The sequence below is a fragment of the Etheostoma cragini genome, chromosome 16, assembly GCF_013103735.1.
Source record: "Etheostoma cragini isolate CJK2018 chromosome 16, CSU_Ecrag_1.0, whole genome shotgun sequence".
NCBI classification, from domain to species: domain Eukaryota; kingdom Metazoa; phylum Chordata; class Actinopteri; order Perciformes; family Percidae; genus Etheostoma; species Etheostoma cragini.
In genome coordinates, this window is record NC_048422.1 from 6,387,216 (window position 1) to 6,402,713 (window position 15,498).

At 43.0% G+C, this 15,498-nt stretch overlaps 1 protein-coding gene across 10 annotated transcripts in view; it reads right to left on the minus strand.

Moving 5' to 3' along the window:
- Positions 1 to 14,385, minus strand: part of grin1a (glutamate receptor, ionotropic, N-methyl D-aspartate 1a) — a 35,160-nt gene extending 20,775 nt beyond the window's left edge. For 3 of the 10 annotated variants that reach the window (XM_034895578.1, XM_034895570.1, XM_034895571.1), the window contains exons 1-6: positions 13,656 to 14,385; positions 9,720 to 9,854; positions 7,647 to 7,823; positions 3,599 to 3,661; positions 2,732 to 2,829; positions 761 to 882 (exon numbers count right to left, since the gene is read on the minus strand). In XM_034895578.1, the coding sequence (XP_034751469.1) occupies positions 761 to 882; positions 2,732 to 2,829; positions 3,599 to 3,661; positions 7,647 to 7,823; positions 9,720 to 9,854; positions 13,656 to 13,904 (844 nt within the window). In that variant the 5' untranslated portion in view covers positions 13,905 to 14,385. The remainder of the gene's footprint in view (positions 1 to 760; positions 883 to 2,731; positions 2,830 to 3,598; positions 3,662 to 7,646; positions 7,824 to 9,719; positions 9,855 to 13,655) is intronic. The other 7 variants (XR_004659814.1, XM_034895574.1, XM_034895576.1 and 4 more) reach the window with 4 other exon arrangements.
- Positions 14,386 to 15,498: the final 1,113 nt, after the last annotated feature.

Genomic DNA, 15,498 nt, shown 5'->3' on the forward strand with positions numbered 1-15,498 from the left:
ATGTTGCCACAGATGACCTTTACACAGCATGGGTAAACAGTCCCTTGAAGTTGGATCTTTTTTTTTTATCCTGCCCTACCAGCTAAGGGTCGGGAATCAGCACAGGCAAAAGATTATTTGTGTCAGGAATGAACATAAATACCATTAGACCTATATTTAAACCAAGCAACAATCCAACTTCAGCTAAGTTTTCTGATTGCAACCAGGTCCGTCAGCCTTGCAGACTCCTGGAAGAAGCTGCAGCGAAGGTGGAAGAGACTGGACATGGACAGGACAACAAACGCTCTGCAGGGGTTGGTTGTGTGAAAGTGCCCGGGGGAGGGGAGGGGGAGGGGAAGACGCTTGACGTTTGTGACAACAAAGTGATCAAATATTGTGAGAGACTCCAGGAATAGAGACAAGAAAGGCTGTTGTAGCTTACCATTCTATCAGTAATGTGTTGCAAAACTCTCCCTTAGCAATTCATTAGAAATCAGGACATTAATATCGCAGAATAGCACAATGAATGTAGTTTACGGATAATCCAAGACATAAACATTGAAACTAAAAGTGTACTAAAGATACACACCACATTTAAACCTTTAAACTCATGATGCTTAAACGTTTAAATGCTCAACAACACAACGAGCAGTCATAGAGTTAATCATGTAATGCATCCATCGGTTAATCCCTCTAATCCTGGATGTGTTATGGTCGGCCTCTGAGTAAAGCCGGGGTTAACTCGTATGCATTCCCTGTGATCTCCGCTGGATGAACGTACCGTCTGGAGCCTCGTTCAGGGCTTTACCCGACATCTCCCGCTCGCCCACCAGCCACACGTACCCCGAGCCCGTCATGTTGAGGAAGCGGGCAGCCTTGTACACTGCAGCAGCGTCTTCCTCACTGGAGTTTGACAAAAGATTGTTTTTTTTACATCCCAGTAAGATGAATGAATGTGAAAGGAAGACATTTGGAGTTTTAGGAATGATTGATTCGCATTAGTTTGGAATTGGTGCATGTCGATCTGATTACAGACAATTTCTACATTAGATGACAGTATTTATGAGAAATGTCTTCATATTAAAGTAAGGACTTCATCTTTTTTTTCTAATTCAACTGGATGTCTTTAGATACTCTAGAGGGAGACAGGGAATGAGGGGAGATAGAGAGGAGAAAGACGCAGCTGGAATTGAACCAGGGTCACCAGTTTTCTGGTGTGTGCCTAAGACATTTAGCTAGCGGGACGCCAACTTTTATTCTTTTGATCCCTGATTTTCCTTTTAAATTGTTTCCTATTTAAGATTAAGATCAATGAATGTATTCTGTATCAGTCCCACAAGGGGGAATCACAAATTTCACACAGGTCTGAATTACACATGCAGGCTCAGCACCTACACATGCACTAAACGGAGAGATGTCAGATTGAGGGGGCTGCCCGTGGGCACCTTGGCAGTGCCCAGGAGGTGAACTGGCTCCTCTCCAGCTACCAGTCCACCACCATACTCTGGTCCACATGTGGACTTGAACCAGCAACCACCCAACCAAGGATCAGATTACATGGCATCCGCCAGGTAAAGGAGATGGGGCATCGGGAATGAAAGTGAGTGTGAGGCGTGACAATCACTCGACTGATCTGGCGCAGCGTGTCATAGTGAAAGACAACCGAGCAAAAGACAAGTGTGTGTCAATTGTTTTAGTATTAGTCCTGTCTCTTCTAGTTTGTAATTTTCTTGACATGTTCTGCGACACTGGTGACCCCATCGAAGCACAGAGCACTCTTTCACACACAGTACATGTGAGAATAAGTTAGCAACAACTTCCATTTACATTTATAATAATTGTATAATCAATGACAAGTATTTTTTAGGATCTTGAGAAGCATTTTCAGCTACTATTTTTGTTAACTAAATGGCAAGTCTGTCTGTCTGACAGTTGCCAGTGGTTGGTGTGATGTTGGTGGACCAGTAGAGGCCGTCCCTGACACCTCTCATCACTTCCATACGTCATGCTAGCTGTGGCGGACGGAGAGATTTTATCACTGTCATGGCAAGACTGACCGCCTGATCTACCTCAGTGGCCATCTATGAAGGCGTATCTTATTGAGTTTATGATGGTGTTTGATGCTGGAACAAGATATCATGTTTTTTGTAAGGCTGCGTCATGACAGCAGAAGGAACTCGTACTCAACTATGGAAACGCTGCCTTAAAAAAGTGCTCTGTGCATTTATTTTTATTTATTTTTTATCCGGCGGGATATACAGTACATGGACATAGTTTAGAGGTCAACTGTAACTGAACATAAAGATCCACAGCTGGATCCAGAAGAGTAAAAAGTAAAGTTGAACTTGGTTTAAGCTCGAGCTTATTGATTATTCGAGCAACAGGAAATGAATCAGCAACTATTTGGATAACCGTTTAATAGTTTATGCCATTTCTAAAGACAACTATGCAAACATTCTGGGTTCCAACTTTGGGATATTTTTCTCTGTCTTATGCTAAGAAATATATATCAAACTTTTAAGTTGACGTTTTTTGGAATACTACAATTAGGAGTTACTATTTTATAGACCAACTGATTAATCAAGACAATAATCAGCATAATGCAAACAATGTACATCACCTTTACCATCCAAATGATCTTCTTGGATCGTGGCCAAGGGTTTTTTAAGCCAGTGTGATGTAAATATGATACCTTAACCAATGCTCCTTTTGGGACTTAAAATGGATGTGTATTAAGGGCCACAGATCTCACCTGGCGGACAGGATGATGACTCGGGCCTCCAGCTCTTTGGCCTCCAGCAGCAGGGCAGTTAAGTTAGTCTCCTGGCTGAACTGGAGGACTTTCTCTGCCTGTGATCAGGGCATAAGAAAGGTCAAGCCAGCTACTTTTCCCTACCTTAGACACCATGCTGCCTCTTTACCTGCTTGGTTCGAGCTTGACCGATTTAGTTTGAAAACGGGAGACAGAGATAAAAAGGAAAGCGATCCAGGGGAACCGGCTGAACTAAAAAAAAAAAAAAAAAAAAAAAAAAGCTTGAAGGGAAAAAAAACTTTTGCATTTGTTCGCATGCAAACTGAGGGTTATCAAGGCTCCAAAAAAAGGACGTGCATGTGTTAGGTAGAGGGAAGAAGAAGGTCAATGCAACCAGTAACTAAAAACGGGTGAAGGGGGGTGAGGGGGACGTTTTCCCCCAACAAAGAAACTGCTGAATACTGAGGGAAGTGCTACAGAACAGGAGGAAGTAGCATCTGGGAAACGGTTTTGTCCCACACTACCGGTTCTCCACAAAGGAATGGACTTGCAAACTCTTTTTGTGTGTGAGTATGTGTGTTCTGAGTTCATGCATTCCTTTATTGAAGGAGAAAATGAAAATGATAAAAGCAGGGCGCTGTTCACTGATATCTTTCTTTATTTTAATGACCGAAAATTATAGATTTTTCATAACAAAATCATTCTTCATTTAAATCATAGGGAAATGTCTCAAAGTAAAAAATCAAAGAAAACACGTGCTACCAAGAGAGGAACATTTCTGGGTCTGCTGGTGACTGGTTTGGGCTGGTTTCTAGTTGCTACGTTTGGAAAGTTGGTGGGCGGCGTGCATTGACCATGCAAATATACCTTAGGTCCTCGCTTGTTGTCATAGGACAGTTGGTCGAGGTTTTCATAGTTCCTTTTTTTATTCTGATGAGTAATGTGCACAGAGAAAATATGCAGACACAGAAAAATATTATAAACAGTTGAAAATGGAGGGCAGTAAAGCATTCCAACAAATCTCCACTTTTCTGCTTCAAATTGGGATCTTTAAAAGTGGGGCTTGCAAATCATCAGGGATGACCGCTTTCAAATACAGCCGAAATCATGGACACTGGCTCAAGGTATCAACCACGACTAAAGGATCAGGGAAATGTATTCATTGTGTTCAGAGCATAAATTAGCAGTGATGCCGATTCAGCTGAATCAAAGCGCTCTGGCTCCAGCGATAATCAACCCAAAATTCTAAGTTGCAGCTGAAAACTACAGTAACAAAGCAAGTCTAGACTTTTGACAAACAACCATAGGCGTCAACGAGAGCCAGCAGACTACACCAACACCCCATCAAATCCAAAGTGTGATCACGGGGGGGGGGGGGGGGGGGGGGGGGGGGGGGGGGGGGGGGGGGGGGGGGCACAGCGTTTTCATCAGTTCTATCCGGAGTGTTATGAACTAGTGTGATCAGGACCCTGGGAACAACATATAAAAAAAGCAAGAACATAGATGTTGGATCTAAATTCTATATAGATTTATCTTATTTTTCCATCTACTCTAGAGTCTATTTTAGCTAGGTTTATCTTTGGTTTAACACTTGCACATTTCAACTAGGATTTACAAACTCAAATCGAATCAAAGCAAAAGCTTAAATCACAAACACACGCCAATGATTCCCTCCGGTAATGGAAATGGAGGCTCTCATCACAGCTGCTAATAATAATGACTGATAGAAGTGAAATTAATTTAAAAAAAAAACGTTTGGCTTTCTCTAATCTAACTGGCAGTGACATTCCAAAGTAGCAGTTTGACAGACGTCGATGCACGTCTTGTTTCATTGCCTGTTGGTATAAAACAGTAAAGTATGTAACAAAACAATATAGTATAAAGTCGCTGTAGAACAACAGTATGGAATGTGGTCACAGCACAACATACGAACTCTCAGGATGTGCTGAGAAGGGTGAATTTGATTTTGGATACCAGTCCGCTTGAAGTAAGAGCAGACACTCTGGCGTTCTGCCTGAGACTGGCAGCCATTTTACACGATAACACATCATCTTTCTGCTTCACAGAGTTTCTTACACAGCTGGCTGTACAGCTCACCCCTCAGTGCACCCTGGCTCAGATTCCATCCCTTCACAAAGTCGACGGTGACCGTCCCTCAGCACCCTAATCAAGCTGACAAGCAACTCAAAATCAAATGTCCTGAATCATAATCACAATTTCAAGATTCCATCCAAACTGAAGGATTGCAACCTGAAGGCCAACCATTTATCCGGTGTAATGAAAAGACTTGTCGGTGGGATTCTAGCTAATTCCACTTCTTCCGTTTCCTTGATAGGAACGCGGTTCAGTTGACTCAATCAGAACACCTTAGCTACGATGTAATCACCAAGCAACTTGCGTTCCCTCATCACATGAGAGCTTGGATGCATCTTTAGCGGGTAGAAATCCTTCCATGAGTAACATGCAGCAACATTGTGGACCAAAAAAAAAACTGTCTTTGTTTTTTCTCCCCCAAGAGATTTTCTGAGCGCTCTATTTTTGGATCCTCAGTCAGGCATTAATATTTCATGTTATGTTGGTCACATTTGCAGTCTGGCTAAATCCACTGTGTCCAGAGCCTCTTTGGTGGTGGGGAAAGTAATTCCCCCGTGAATGTGTGACCTCGCTAACGACTTGCCATGGGGCTGAAAAGAACTTGTAGGCTACATTTACTGAGTGTATGCAACAGGGTGATTAGCAAGAATAACACCTCACATTTTTAATTAGAGCATAATGTGACAGCGCTGCCGTCTGCCACATCCAAACGCACAGCCATTTACATCAGCAAAAACAATCAAAGCTGTCATCGCGTCATCCAAACAAACGTACAATAAAAGAGCTGCTGCAGGTTTATCACCCTGCAGATGTTGTGACATGCATGGGACGTTAGAGCCGAGCCCACAATGAGCCGAGTAGCTGTGCCGGGGAGCCCCCAGGGGGCGCACACGCAAACCTAAACTTCTTTGGTTCATCTGGTCATTTTCTTTTTCTTCATTTCAGTATTTAAAGCATCAAATTCCTGATTGTGTCATAGCACCTAACAACAAATCTTCACTAAACTAGGATATTAAGTGGTGCTTTCGTTGTTTTACAAAATAAATGAGTGTGTCTTAAAGATTATTATGTCCTCTTTTTTAATGCACGTTTTTATATTCAATTTCAATTTAAATGACCCTCTACCAAATTGGTATTATTACTTTGTCACTGTGAAACAGTGCCATGTAAATACCAACACTGACAATATTATAGTCCGTCTCTACAGATTTTCTTATAAAATTCAGTAATTTCCTGTAGAGCAGCTGGGCGAACATCACTCAAACAGGAGGAAAAGATGCATTCGTAGGGGACTACTTTCAGCTGTGGATCAATACACATTTGGCGGAGTAAGTAGCAGGACAGTGTATATGTGGTCAACTCAGTAACTCAATGTGAACTACAGTGTGTTCATTAAAATGAAGAAACATGTTTCCCAGTGCAACGGTGTGGCTCATTGATGAACAGGGCACAGCAGAATAAGATGTCAAGTGGATTTGTTGACACCACAAACAAAACCTACATTGCCAACCTTGTCCTTGACCCGGTTTTCGGTGTCATTATTGCTGGCCACATTTAGGAGGAATTCTTAAATGAATCCCCCCAAATTGCTCTAGCGGGCCCTGCAGTCACAACTAATTTAATGAGTGAATAGAGGCTCATAGCAGAGGGTTGCAGCTAGTTCCCTCCTTCTTCTAAGAGTGAATGTGATGCACAGATGGGTTCATTTTAAGATCCAAACCCATGTTCTGCAAACATAAAAAGAACTTGCTGGATTCTCATCAAAGGCTTTTAACACCCAAATGTATCTTCGAGTGCAGGATGTGAGTCCCATCTAAATATGTCAGTATTATTGTTTTAACTGCATGTGGTTGCACAATCCAACTTGATTAACCCAAATGTTTGAAATGTGTTCCCATTTGTGGCTGTTAATCAATACTGATCAGGGTCACTTCATTCAAGCAGCGTTCACTTTAGCTGTAGCTTCCTTATGTGAACTAACTCGGCTATGTGACATCTAATATTCAGCGTCTATCAGCTCCTGATTTAATTAAGTCTCTGAAACAGGACTCATTTCATTCTGCCGCACAATTACAGCAAAGTGCCCCAGAGACAGACAAGCATCATAGAGTATAGAAGGGGAAGAAAAAAATATCCCAAGGTAATTTCATCTTATTAAATGGATGAAATAGAAATAGTTGTTTTTTTTCCCTCTCTCGCTCGCTCTGTCGCTGTTCCTAAAGGGCACACATCATTGCAGTCTCAAGCCTGTTTTGGCTCAAAGAAGATCAGCATTTCACTGACCCACATGCACTGCTCAGAGCTACACTTAAAATGGATTCATCAGCGGTATCTGAAAAGGCAAAACCATCTCCCACATCATGTGAACATGACCTAGCACACTGCAATAAACACAAGGCCTCTGTGTAATGAAGCCGGTCATTCATCCCCACTGAGAGGAACACCTGGCGTCCGCCGTGGCCCCAATAAAACACTTCAGTCTGTGATGGTTTGCAAAGCCCCAAGTTAAAGTCCGCTATTTGGCTCCCAATGTGGAAAGACACAGGATAATTTGGACTATGGCGAAAAGCAACGTGAAGATGAGCAAATAAACGTACAAACTTTTGTCAGATTAGACCACATTAGACACTGTTGTTGATGTCTCTAGGAATGTTAGCCAATGTTTACACAATGGTGAGAAAGAGATGTGGCCACACAACAGAAAGGAAAACAGTTACACAGAAGACCTTTGAGGTTTACAAAACCTTACACACTCGCGCGCTCATGCTCATACACTCTTGCAGGGGGAAGAAGAGGAGGCTTAGGAGCTGAAGCGTCTCACCTTTGTTTCTCTCTCCTCCAAGAGGGTCTCGAGCCTCTTTTGAGCGGCTCGCCCCTCGTGGTCGTCACTCACTATCAAGATGATGTGGTTCCAGTTGAACTCCCGCATCAGGTCGAACCACACGTGCGCCTGGTGGGAATAGGGAGGGACTGTCCGCAGAAAGGACAGGTGGATACTCTGAGGAGCACCAAGCAGGAAAAAGGCGTTAACTTGTGGAATTGACAGTTCTCCAACAACAACTTTCTTTTTAATGTGTGAATCAACATGGATGAATCACCATGGAGGAAAATGTGGACAAAAAGCTGCCACTAGGGCAGATTCCTCCTCTTTAAAGATTATTTCTTGGGATTTTTGGGGCCTTTAATAATGAGACAGCTGAAGACAGGAAAGTGGGAGAAAAAGGGGGCATGACATGCAACAAAGAGCCACGGGTCAGAATCTAACCCGGGCTGCTGGGGTAAGGACTGAGCCTTAGAGTCTTACATAGGATGCAAAAAATGTTTTTTCATACTGTCTCTGGCTGCTGCAAATATGTTCACCCTCTGTCTGAAACACTCTGTTGGAGCACCTGCCTCTTTAAGCCGTCAGTTTTTCCAGTTCTTCTGCATCTGTGCTCTCTTTTCCATCCGTCATTACAGCTTTTAACCATGAACAATCTCTGATAAAAGGATAAAACTACACAATGGAACATGTTCCAGCAGGAATGTTACCCAAAATTGGTTAGAAATAAACAATCAGCAACCATGATTACAGGTTTTTCTTATGTTAGCATGTAGCTACATGTAGCAGTGGAATTCATGTAAACACTTGGTAACGTGGCTGGAGCAGATGACCGTGTAAAGAAATCGGGCACAGATAGACGTTAACTTGAGCCAAGAGCAGATAAAACTGTTGGAAGCAGAGTGTTGAGAATCAAAATATTAGGTTCGTGTTTACAGAAATTACTTTTACATCTGTTTACCTCATTATTTAAAGCCTTATTATCCGACATTGTTACATTATACATATGACAGAACCCAGTAAAAGCATGTAAGTCCACCTTAAAAGGTTATTCAGGTCTCTACACCAAGTGGAAAACTAAATACTTTTCTTATGGTGAAATGCACAATATGACCCCAATCTGTGGAAATCCCTGTCCCTTGGCCTTTTGGGTGATTTGAGCTCAGATCCTGTAGTTCTTCTAAAGACCCACATTCAGATATATTTTAGACAAAAGTGTGCCTCCAACCTTGTAGCAACAGTTTATGAAGGCCCTTTCTTGTTCCAATAGGACAAAGCCAGGCCTATCAAAACTTTCCTCCAACGAAAAGCAACTTTTGTTTACATTCACGTGACAAAGCCCCAGTTAGACATGATAACTCTTGTTATTTATCTGTTAGAGCCACAAAGTTTGTGGAGCAAATAGGCCTGGCTGGGCATTTTTCTATTTTCTTCTCTGTCTATCTTCTACACAGTAGAGTACTTTTATTACCGTAAACTAAAAAATATACAATGCATTGCAAGTTGAAAGGCCTGCAGCTGTAATATTTCTAGAAAAAGGGACACCATGCATTAATGATAAACAGTCTTTTAGGTGGTACAAGAAAAGCAACTGCCAAAGGAAAAACCTTAAAAGGTGCAGTAAGCCATGCTGCGCACAGATATGAACTCAACTGCCCAACAACACACAAAAAGTGCATTGGATTAACATCATTAACACATTAACATTAATATGCACATTTAAATTCATGGATTCATTGCCTCTGATTTCCTTTAACTTGCAAGATTAGTAGGGAAATTAAGTTATTAAAGTCCCGGGCATTTTACTTACTGTGTGTCATTGCTTTAAAGTTGTATCTTAGTGATTTGTGCTTCATAAAAACATAACTCAAGTCAGACGCATTATTAATGATGCTCTTTCAACTTTCAGCAGGGAAGCCATTTATTCACAGCTCATCTAATGGACAGTGATAGGACATTTAATCTAGGAAACCTTCGAAGCCGCCCCAGGGGAGCGCCTGACTCCATCGCTCTCTTCCTGTTTTTCTCTCTCTCTCTCTGTCTCTGTATACATCTCTCCCATCCACCGCTCACCTTGTCTGAGTAGATGGACATGCGGGTGGTGAGGCCCACCACAGGGATGCGGTAGAAGCCTGCAGTGTATGAGACAGGCGTCGGAGTCAGGTGGTCATTGGACTGGGGAGGGTGACTCACCAGGATAGCATAGACCTGCAGAGGCACACAACAAAACACTCTGTCATTATGTCATTGGACCAATTGGTAACACCACTAGGCACTCTGCAGAAATCATTATTAATCCCAGAGTGGCAATTCCTTTTTACAGTCGTCCTATCCATGTAATAATCTGGGCCAAGACTCCCTCTTCTTTCCTCTCTTCCTCATTGGTTACAGTCCAATTAGCAATTTTAGATGCGAGAATAGAGTTGGAGTTGAGAGACGACGTCTGTGACCAGATTGTTTCACAAGTAGCCAGTTTACACCCAGTTAACAACGGCTTGTGTAAGGATTCATCACAGGCAGTTTTGTAGTGAAAGCAATTTGTTTCTTTTATTACACAAGAGGAATGTTTCCACACACAATACACAAACATCGTGACTTTTTCTAGGTGTTTTAGGTGCAGAAGGCATTTCGGCTACTATGTACGCAGATTTTTAATTTTTTTAAAGTTAATGAAAAGCTTAATGGTCTTCAGACAATAGCTGATGGGTTCCCAGATTGCATTTTGGCCAATGCGTTTTGACTTCTTTGCCTTCCATCATGTTTACCTAGTTTTACCGTTTACCTTTAGAACGGACTAAAGACCAGACCACATCCAACACCATGCCATCTTATCCTGTTTCTTACAGAATCTGCAGTCATAGAGATTAGGTTAAAAATGGAATAAATCTAAATTTATTTAAGAATATACACTGTGTAGACGTGTTTTTAAGACAGAGCCTCGAGATTAGGTACAAATGCAGGAGTCACTTTAATTGTTTACAATCCCTCGAATGATCCCATACCACGCTGAATGTGGGGCAGTTGGGGCCCCTGAGCATCTGTCTGCTTTGCCTAATCTGTAATCCAGCCCCTGCTGAAACATCTGTTTTCTAACCTAAGTTAAATTAATGGTGTGTCCACTTTAAATACAACAGTGTCATCTTTTAGAGAGCGCAACTGCTGCTCTAAAATGTTGTATTACAGGTTGAAAATAACATTTTGGAGCCGCGAATATTTACACAAATTGTAGTGACATGGCATCTATTAAAAAAAAGAAGCAGATAAACATAAACCTCTTTTACTTTGTTCAAAATGTCTTCACTGTGTGAGCTGGCAGACTAGTCTAACTGTAATACATACATACATACATACATACAAACTGTCTGTGGCCCCTAGACCCAAAAAGAACAATTTTGCTCTCATCAGTCCACAGATTGTTGCTTCATTTTTCCTTTGGCAAATTTCAACCTATTCAGTACATGTCTTTTTTTCAGCAATGTGACTTAACGGGTGCTTCTAGCTGATAGCTTTGCTCACACAGCCTTCTTCTGATCGTAACAGTACTCACAGGTAACTTTAAGTCTTCTTTGATTTTCCTGGAGATGATTATTGGACCAGCTATTGCCATTTTGGTTGTTCTTTGATCCATTGGAATGGCAGTTTAACGTTTTCCCCCCACATTGTTCAGGCTTTGGATTTCATTTCAAGGCATTTGAAATCATTTTGGCTGAGCGGCCTATCATTGTCTGCACTTCTTTATATGTTTTTCTTCTCCAAATCAACGTTTTAATTAAAGTCCGCTGTTCCTCAGAGCAATGTCTGGAACGACCCATTTTGCTGAATATTTCAGTGTGAAATGTACTATAACCAGCATGCTCAACATTGGCCTCCTTCCTTCCTTAAATATGGGCCATAACTGACACCTGATTCTTCACAGAATCAATCACCTCACTAATTGAACACAACACTGCTATTATTTTGAACATGCCCTTTCAACTACAGATTTAATTCCACAGAATGAGCAGCATGCATGTCATGACTGTTGGCTCTGTTGGTTTTCCATGACTCTAGAACACTTACTAGGAAATCATTTGGCATGTAGAAATATCACCTCTACCAAAAAATGTGATTTATGATGTTAGTGATGTTGGACTGCTATTATTTTGAACACAACTATATATATAAAGATATAAGAAATGCCTCAGGGCTGTGAAGGCAGATGAATAAAGTTGGCATGACTGTGCAGGCATGGATTACTGGATATGAGCGGTCCGTATGGTTGGGTCAAAAATGAGCTCTATCTTCCAAGCACAGCTCGCAGGCATCCACTGCTCCATCTGCCACAGACTTCCCTTCTCAGTTACTGTTTTCGCTTGAAAGCCAATCTCTGAATCTGATGAAGCCTTCCATGGACCTTCTGTCTCAACCAGGTGTAATATCCGTCTAATTTACAGGAGGGATGTGTGTAGGGAGAGAACTGAACCCTTGTGTGAGTAATCTGTACAGTGCCATAGCTGGATTGCACTCTCATGCTTTGGTTGAACATGTGACAGGAGACTGGGTGGGACAGTATTATTTTACAAGCCTGTTTCAATTAGAGTCATTACACTCAGCAGAGGAGCAAGGACATGAAAGCAGCATTGAAGCTGTGGGTGGTTGTTTTTTTCCACATGAAGTCTCGTTATGTGTGTGGGCGAAATAGGAGCGAGAGCGAGAAGGACTTCACGCCCCAACATGCTGTGACATAACGTTGGCGCTTTTTAAAAGCCACGGGGCGCATCGCATGAGAGGATGCTTCAATGTTTTAACAACTCTCAGACGCACTCATACATTAGCCTACTTATGAAGTCTGTTTTGTTTGTGAGATCTGCAGCACATATGGTATACGAATTGTTCTGCATTGTTGTATGTGCACTGAACAGGAATCTCATACTTCTAAAAAACAGTTGTCCATGTCATCACCGCATCAACGTACTGACTGCAGTGAGTGAGTGATCCACCCATGACAAACACACTACAGAAACTGCCTGCAGCCGTGTCACCCCCCCCCCCCCCCCCCCCCCCCCCCCTTGCTGAAATGTTATCATGCAGTACACACGCATTGAATGCCAAGTTGGTATTAGTAAAAGACGTATTGCCAATTTTCACTCCTCACTGGCCTCTTTGCAGTTCAGTGGATGTGCAGCTGTGTGTCATGAAACATAGTTATCCTCTCATCCGAGATATTCCCCCCAAAACCAAAGCCTATTTCTGGATGTGTGTAAAAAATACATGGCTCTGTGGGGAGTTCAGTGTGTTAGACAGCAGACCCACAGTCACGCTGCTTCGAGTGACCACAGATGATGAGGATGAATAATGCACGGGCTGATTTCTTCTAGTCTTTGGAGGCATTGGAGAAATAGACAAGTGTTTAGTCATTCAGAGCTCAAGATTGATGATGATCGAGGCATAACAACCAATCTGGACATTCACACACTCCAGTGGCACTTGCGTGAGATAACACAACCAACTTTCTCTCGCGAAGCAGAGGTTTTTTTCTTTGGAAATGCTTTGATGCAACTCGCTGTAAAGCAGTTTTACAGATTTGTGAAGATGTGCGTGGCTCATATGTACAGTACAGCATGTGCTATATGATTCAGAGGTCATTTTAGACCGTTGCTTGTAGGGCTGTCCTCAACTAAAGACATTCTGAGTTGACTAACACGTGATTTTTTGACTAATCGATTTAATCGACAGAGCTATACGATTTGAGGCTAGAAAAGCACAATATAAATGTAGTTAATTAACCATCTGTAAAACTGAGTTTCTACACAATTAATCCTGCAAAACATCACTTTATATCTTGTGGTCACCAGAAATGGGCTCACAAGTTTTTTGGAAATTAGTAATTACGCATTAATAGGCATACAAAATGACTTCTCAACTGAAGAAATCTTACTCGACCAGTACCAAAACCAAAGATTTGTCGACTAAGTCCTAAGTCCAAGTTGCTTGATTCAGCGCCCATGCAAAGGGGGAAATGGAGTATACCTGACTGGAGATGAGGTCCTCGCAGACGGACAGAGCCATCTGGATGGCGTTCTGTTTGTGCGTTACGGAGATTGCGGTCAGCTTGAATTTATCCCTGCCGTAGACCTGGTTGGCCTGGGTCACGGCATCTTTAAAGACCTGCTCGTATCTCTTCTGGCTCAGCACTGCCCCGATGTTCACGATCTTCGGCTCGCAGCCGGCCCGCGCGCAGGAGCACGAGAAGAGCACCGCCATCAGAAACAGACGCATCGTGTGGACCACCAAACAGCACAGCACAGCCCGGTCGCTTTTCTCCCCGGTGGCGGGTCGGCTCCAACAGCTTCTGGGCGGCAGCACGGCGCAGCCAGTCACTGCAGACCAGATCCAGGTGGGCGGTGTGAGCCGGGCAGGGAGGGAGGCCAAAAAAAAAAGAGGTGGATTTATGTGCAATGCGGAGGAATGTTCATGCTCATATCTAGGAGCAGGCTGTCAAACAGGGACATCCAAACCGCATTGTCCATCCCTTTTTTTTGTCTCCTCTGAAGAATTGCTCAAACCTCCTAACGGGTTTTTGCAGCAGAGTTAAACCATTGTCCAAGCCTCCAGACGGCTTCCTCTCCGGGCTGGGTATCGCTGCTTACTGCCGCTGCTCCGTGCGCACTGATCACCCCGATGCGGTTGCTGGCTCCGGGCTGAGCGGCTGCTGTCCTTGGTGCTGACAGCTGTGCATGCGCGCCGCGGTGGTACTGCGCGCTCCCGCCGTATCTGCTCCCCACTCAGGGTTTTGCGCGTTGGCGTGATGCTGCTGCTCTGATGCTGAAGATGGTGATGATGCGGGAGTAGAAAGAAGCTGATCGTATGAAAAATAGCCTAAATGTAGTTCGAAATCCTCCAGACCGCCATGCCACTTATAACAGGACATGAATCAATGAGGGAAACGCACATGGATGTTAGGTTACATGCCTGCAAGGCGTGGATAGAGATTGATATGTGGGGGCTTTGTTAATGCGGGTGACAACCTTGTGGTTATGATTTAGGGGAGAAGGAGGCAGCAGGGGGGTTCAGACCAGAGTTGAGTCATTGACAAGGCTTTGGTGGGACTTGGACTATTTTCCTCCAAACTGCAAGGTGAGTCACATTTGTCGCATGGCTCTCTGCGGAAAGGGGACCAACGTTGGACAGCTCAGTAATCAGGGAACATGTCAGCGCAGTGAATGAAGCTGTGTGTGTGTGTGTGTGTGCGTGTGTGTGTGTGTGGACTCGGAGTACGATCCGCCGGTGTTGTGGGTGTTGTGCAATCTCTGACCCCGAGCTTTGGAGTGTTTTAGTAACTGTAGGGAGCATCCCTGAAGCAAGATACAGCAGACTCAACCTCCTCGTTACCTAGGAAACAAGGATGTTCTGTTCTATTTTATTTCAGTTTTTACAACACACACACACACAAAGGCGATCCTTCACATGGAGGAATTATCCCGACAGTGAGTTTATTCATCAGAGCAGGAAACAAAAATGACATTAACAAAAAGAGCATGCACACAAAAATGAAAAAGCTTAGAAGTCTCATTGTGTGAACTCAAACAGCACTATAATTCATTTTGATTAATAGTCAAGTATTTGGATTTTTTTGTCCCAAGGGAGGTTTGTGTTGCGTGTTTATTCCTAACTGAAAGGGTGTTTTGGAAACGGGGCCAATATGTAATCATTGAACAGTGTTCTAAATTATACATCACGGCACTGTGGAGTCTCTCTGTGTTGCAGTAAGCTGCTAAATTAATCACAAGGCTGAAGAAATCAACAGCCATCAGCGGCTGGCTGCCATAATGAGCCTGTCTCAAATATGATTTATCAAAGGGCTTTATTCTGT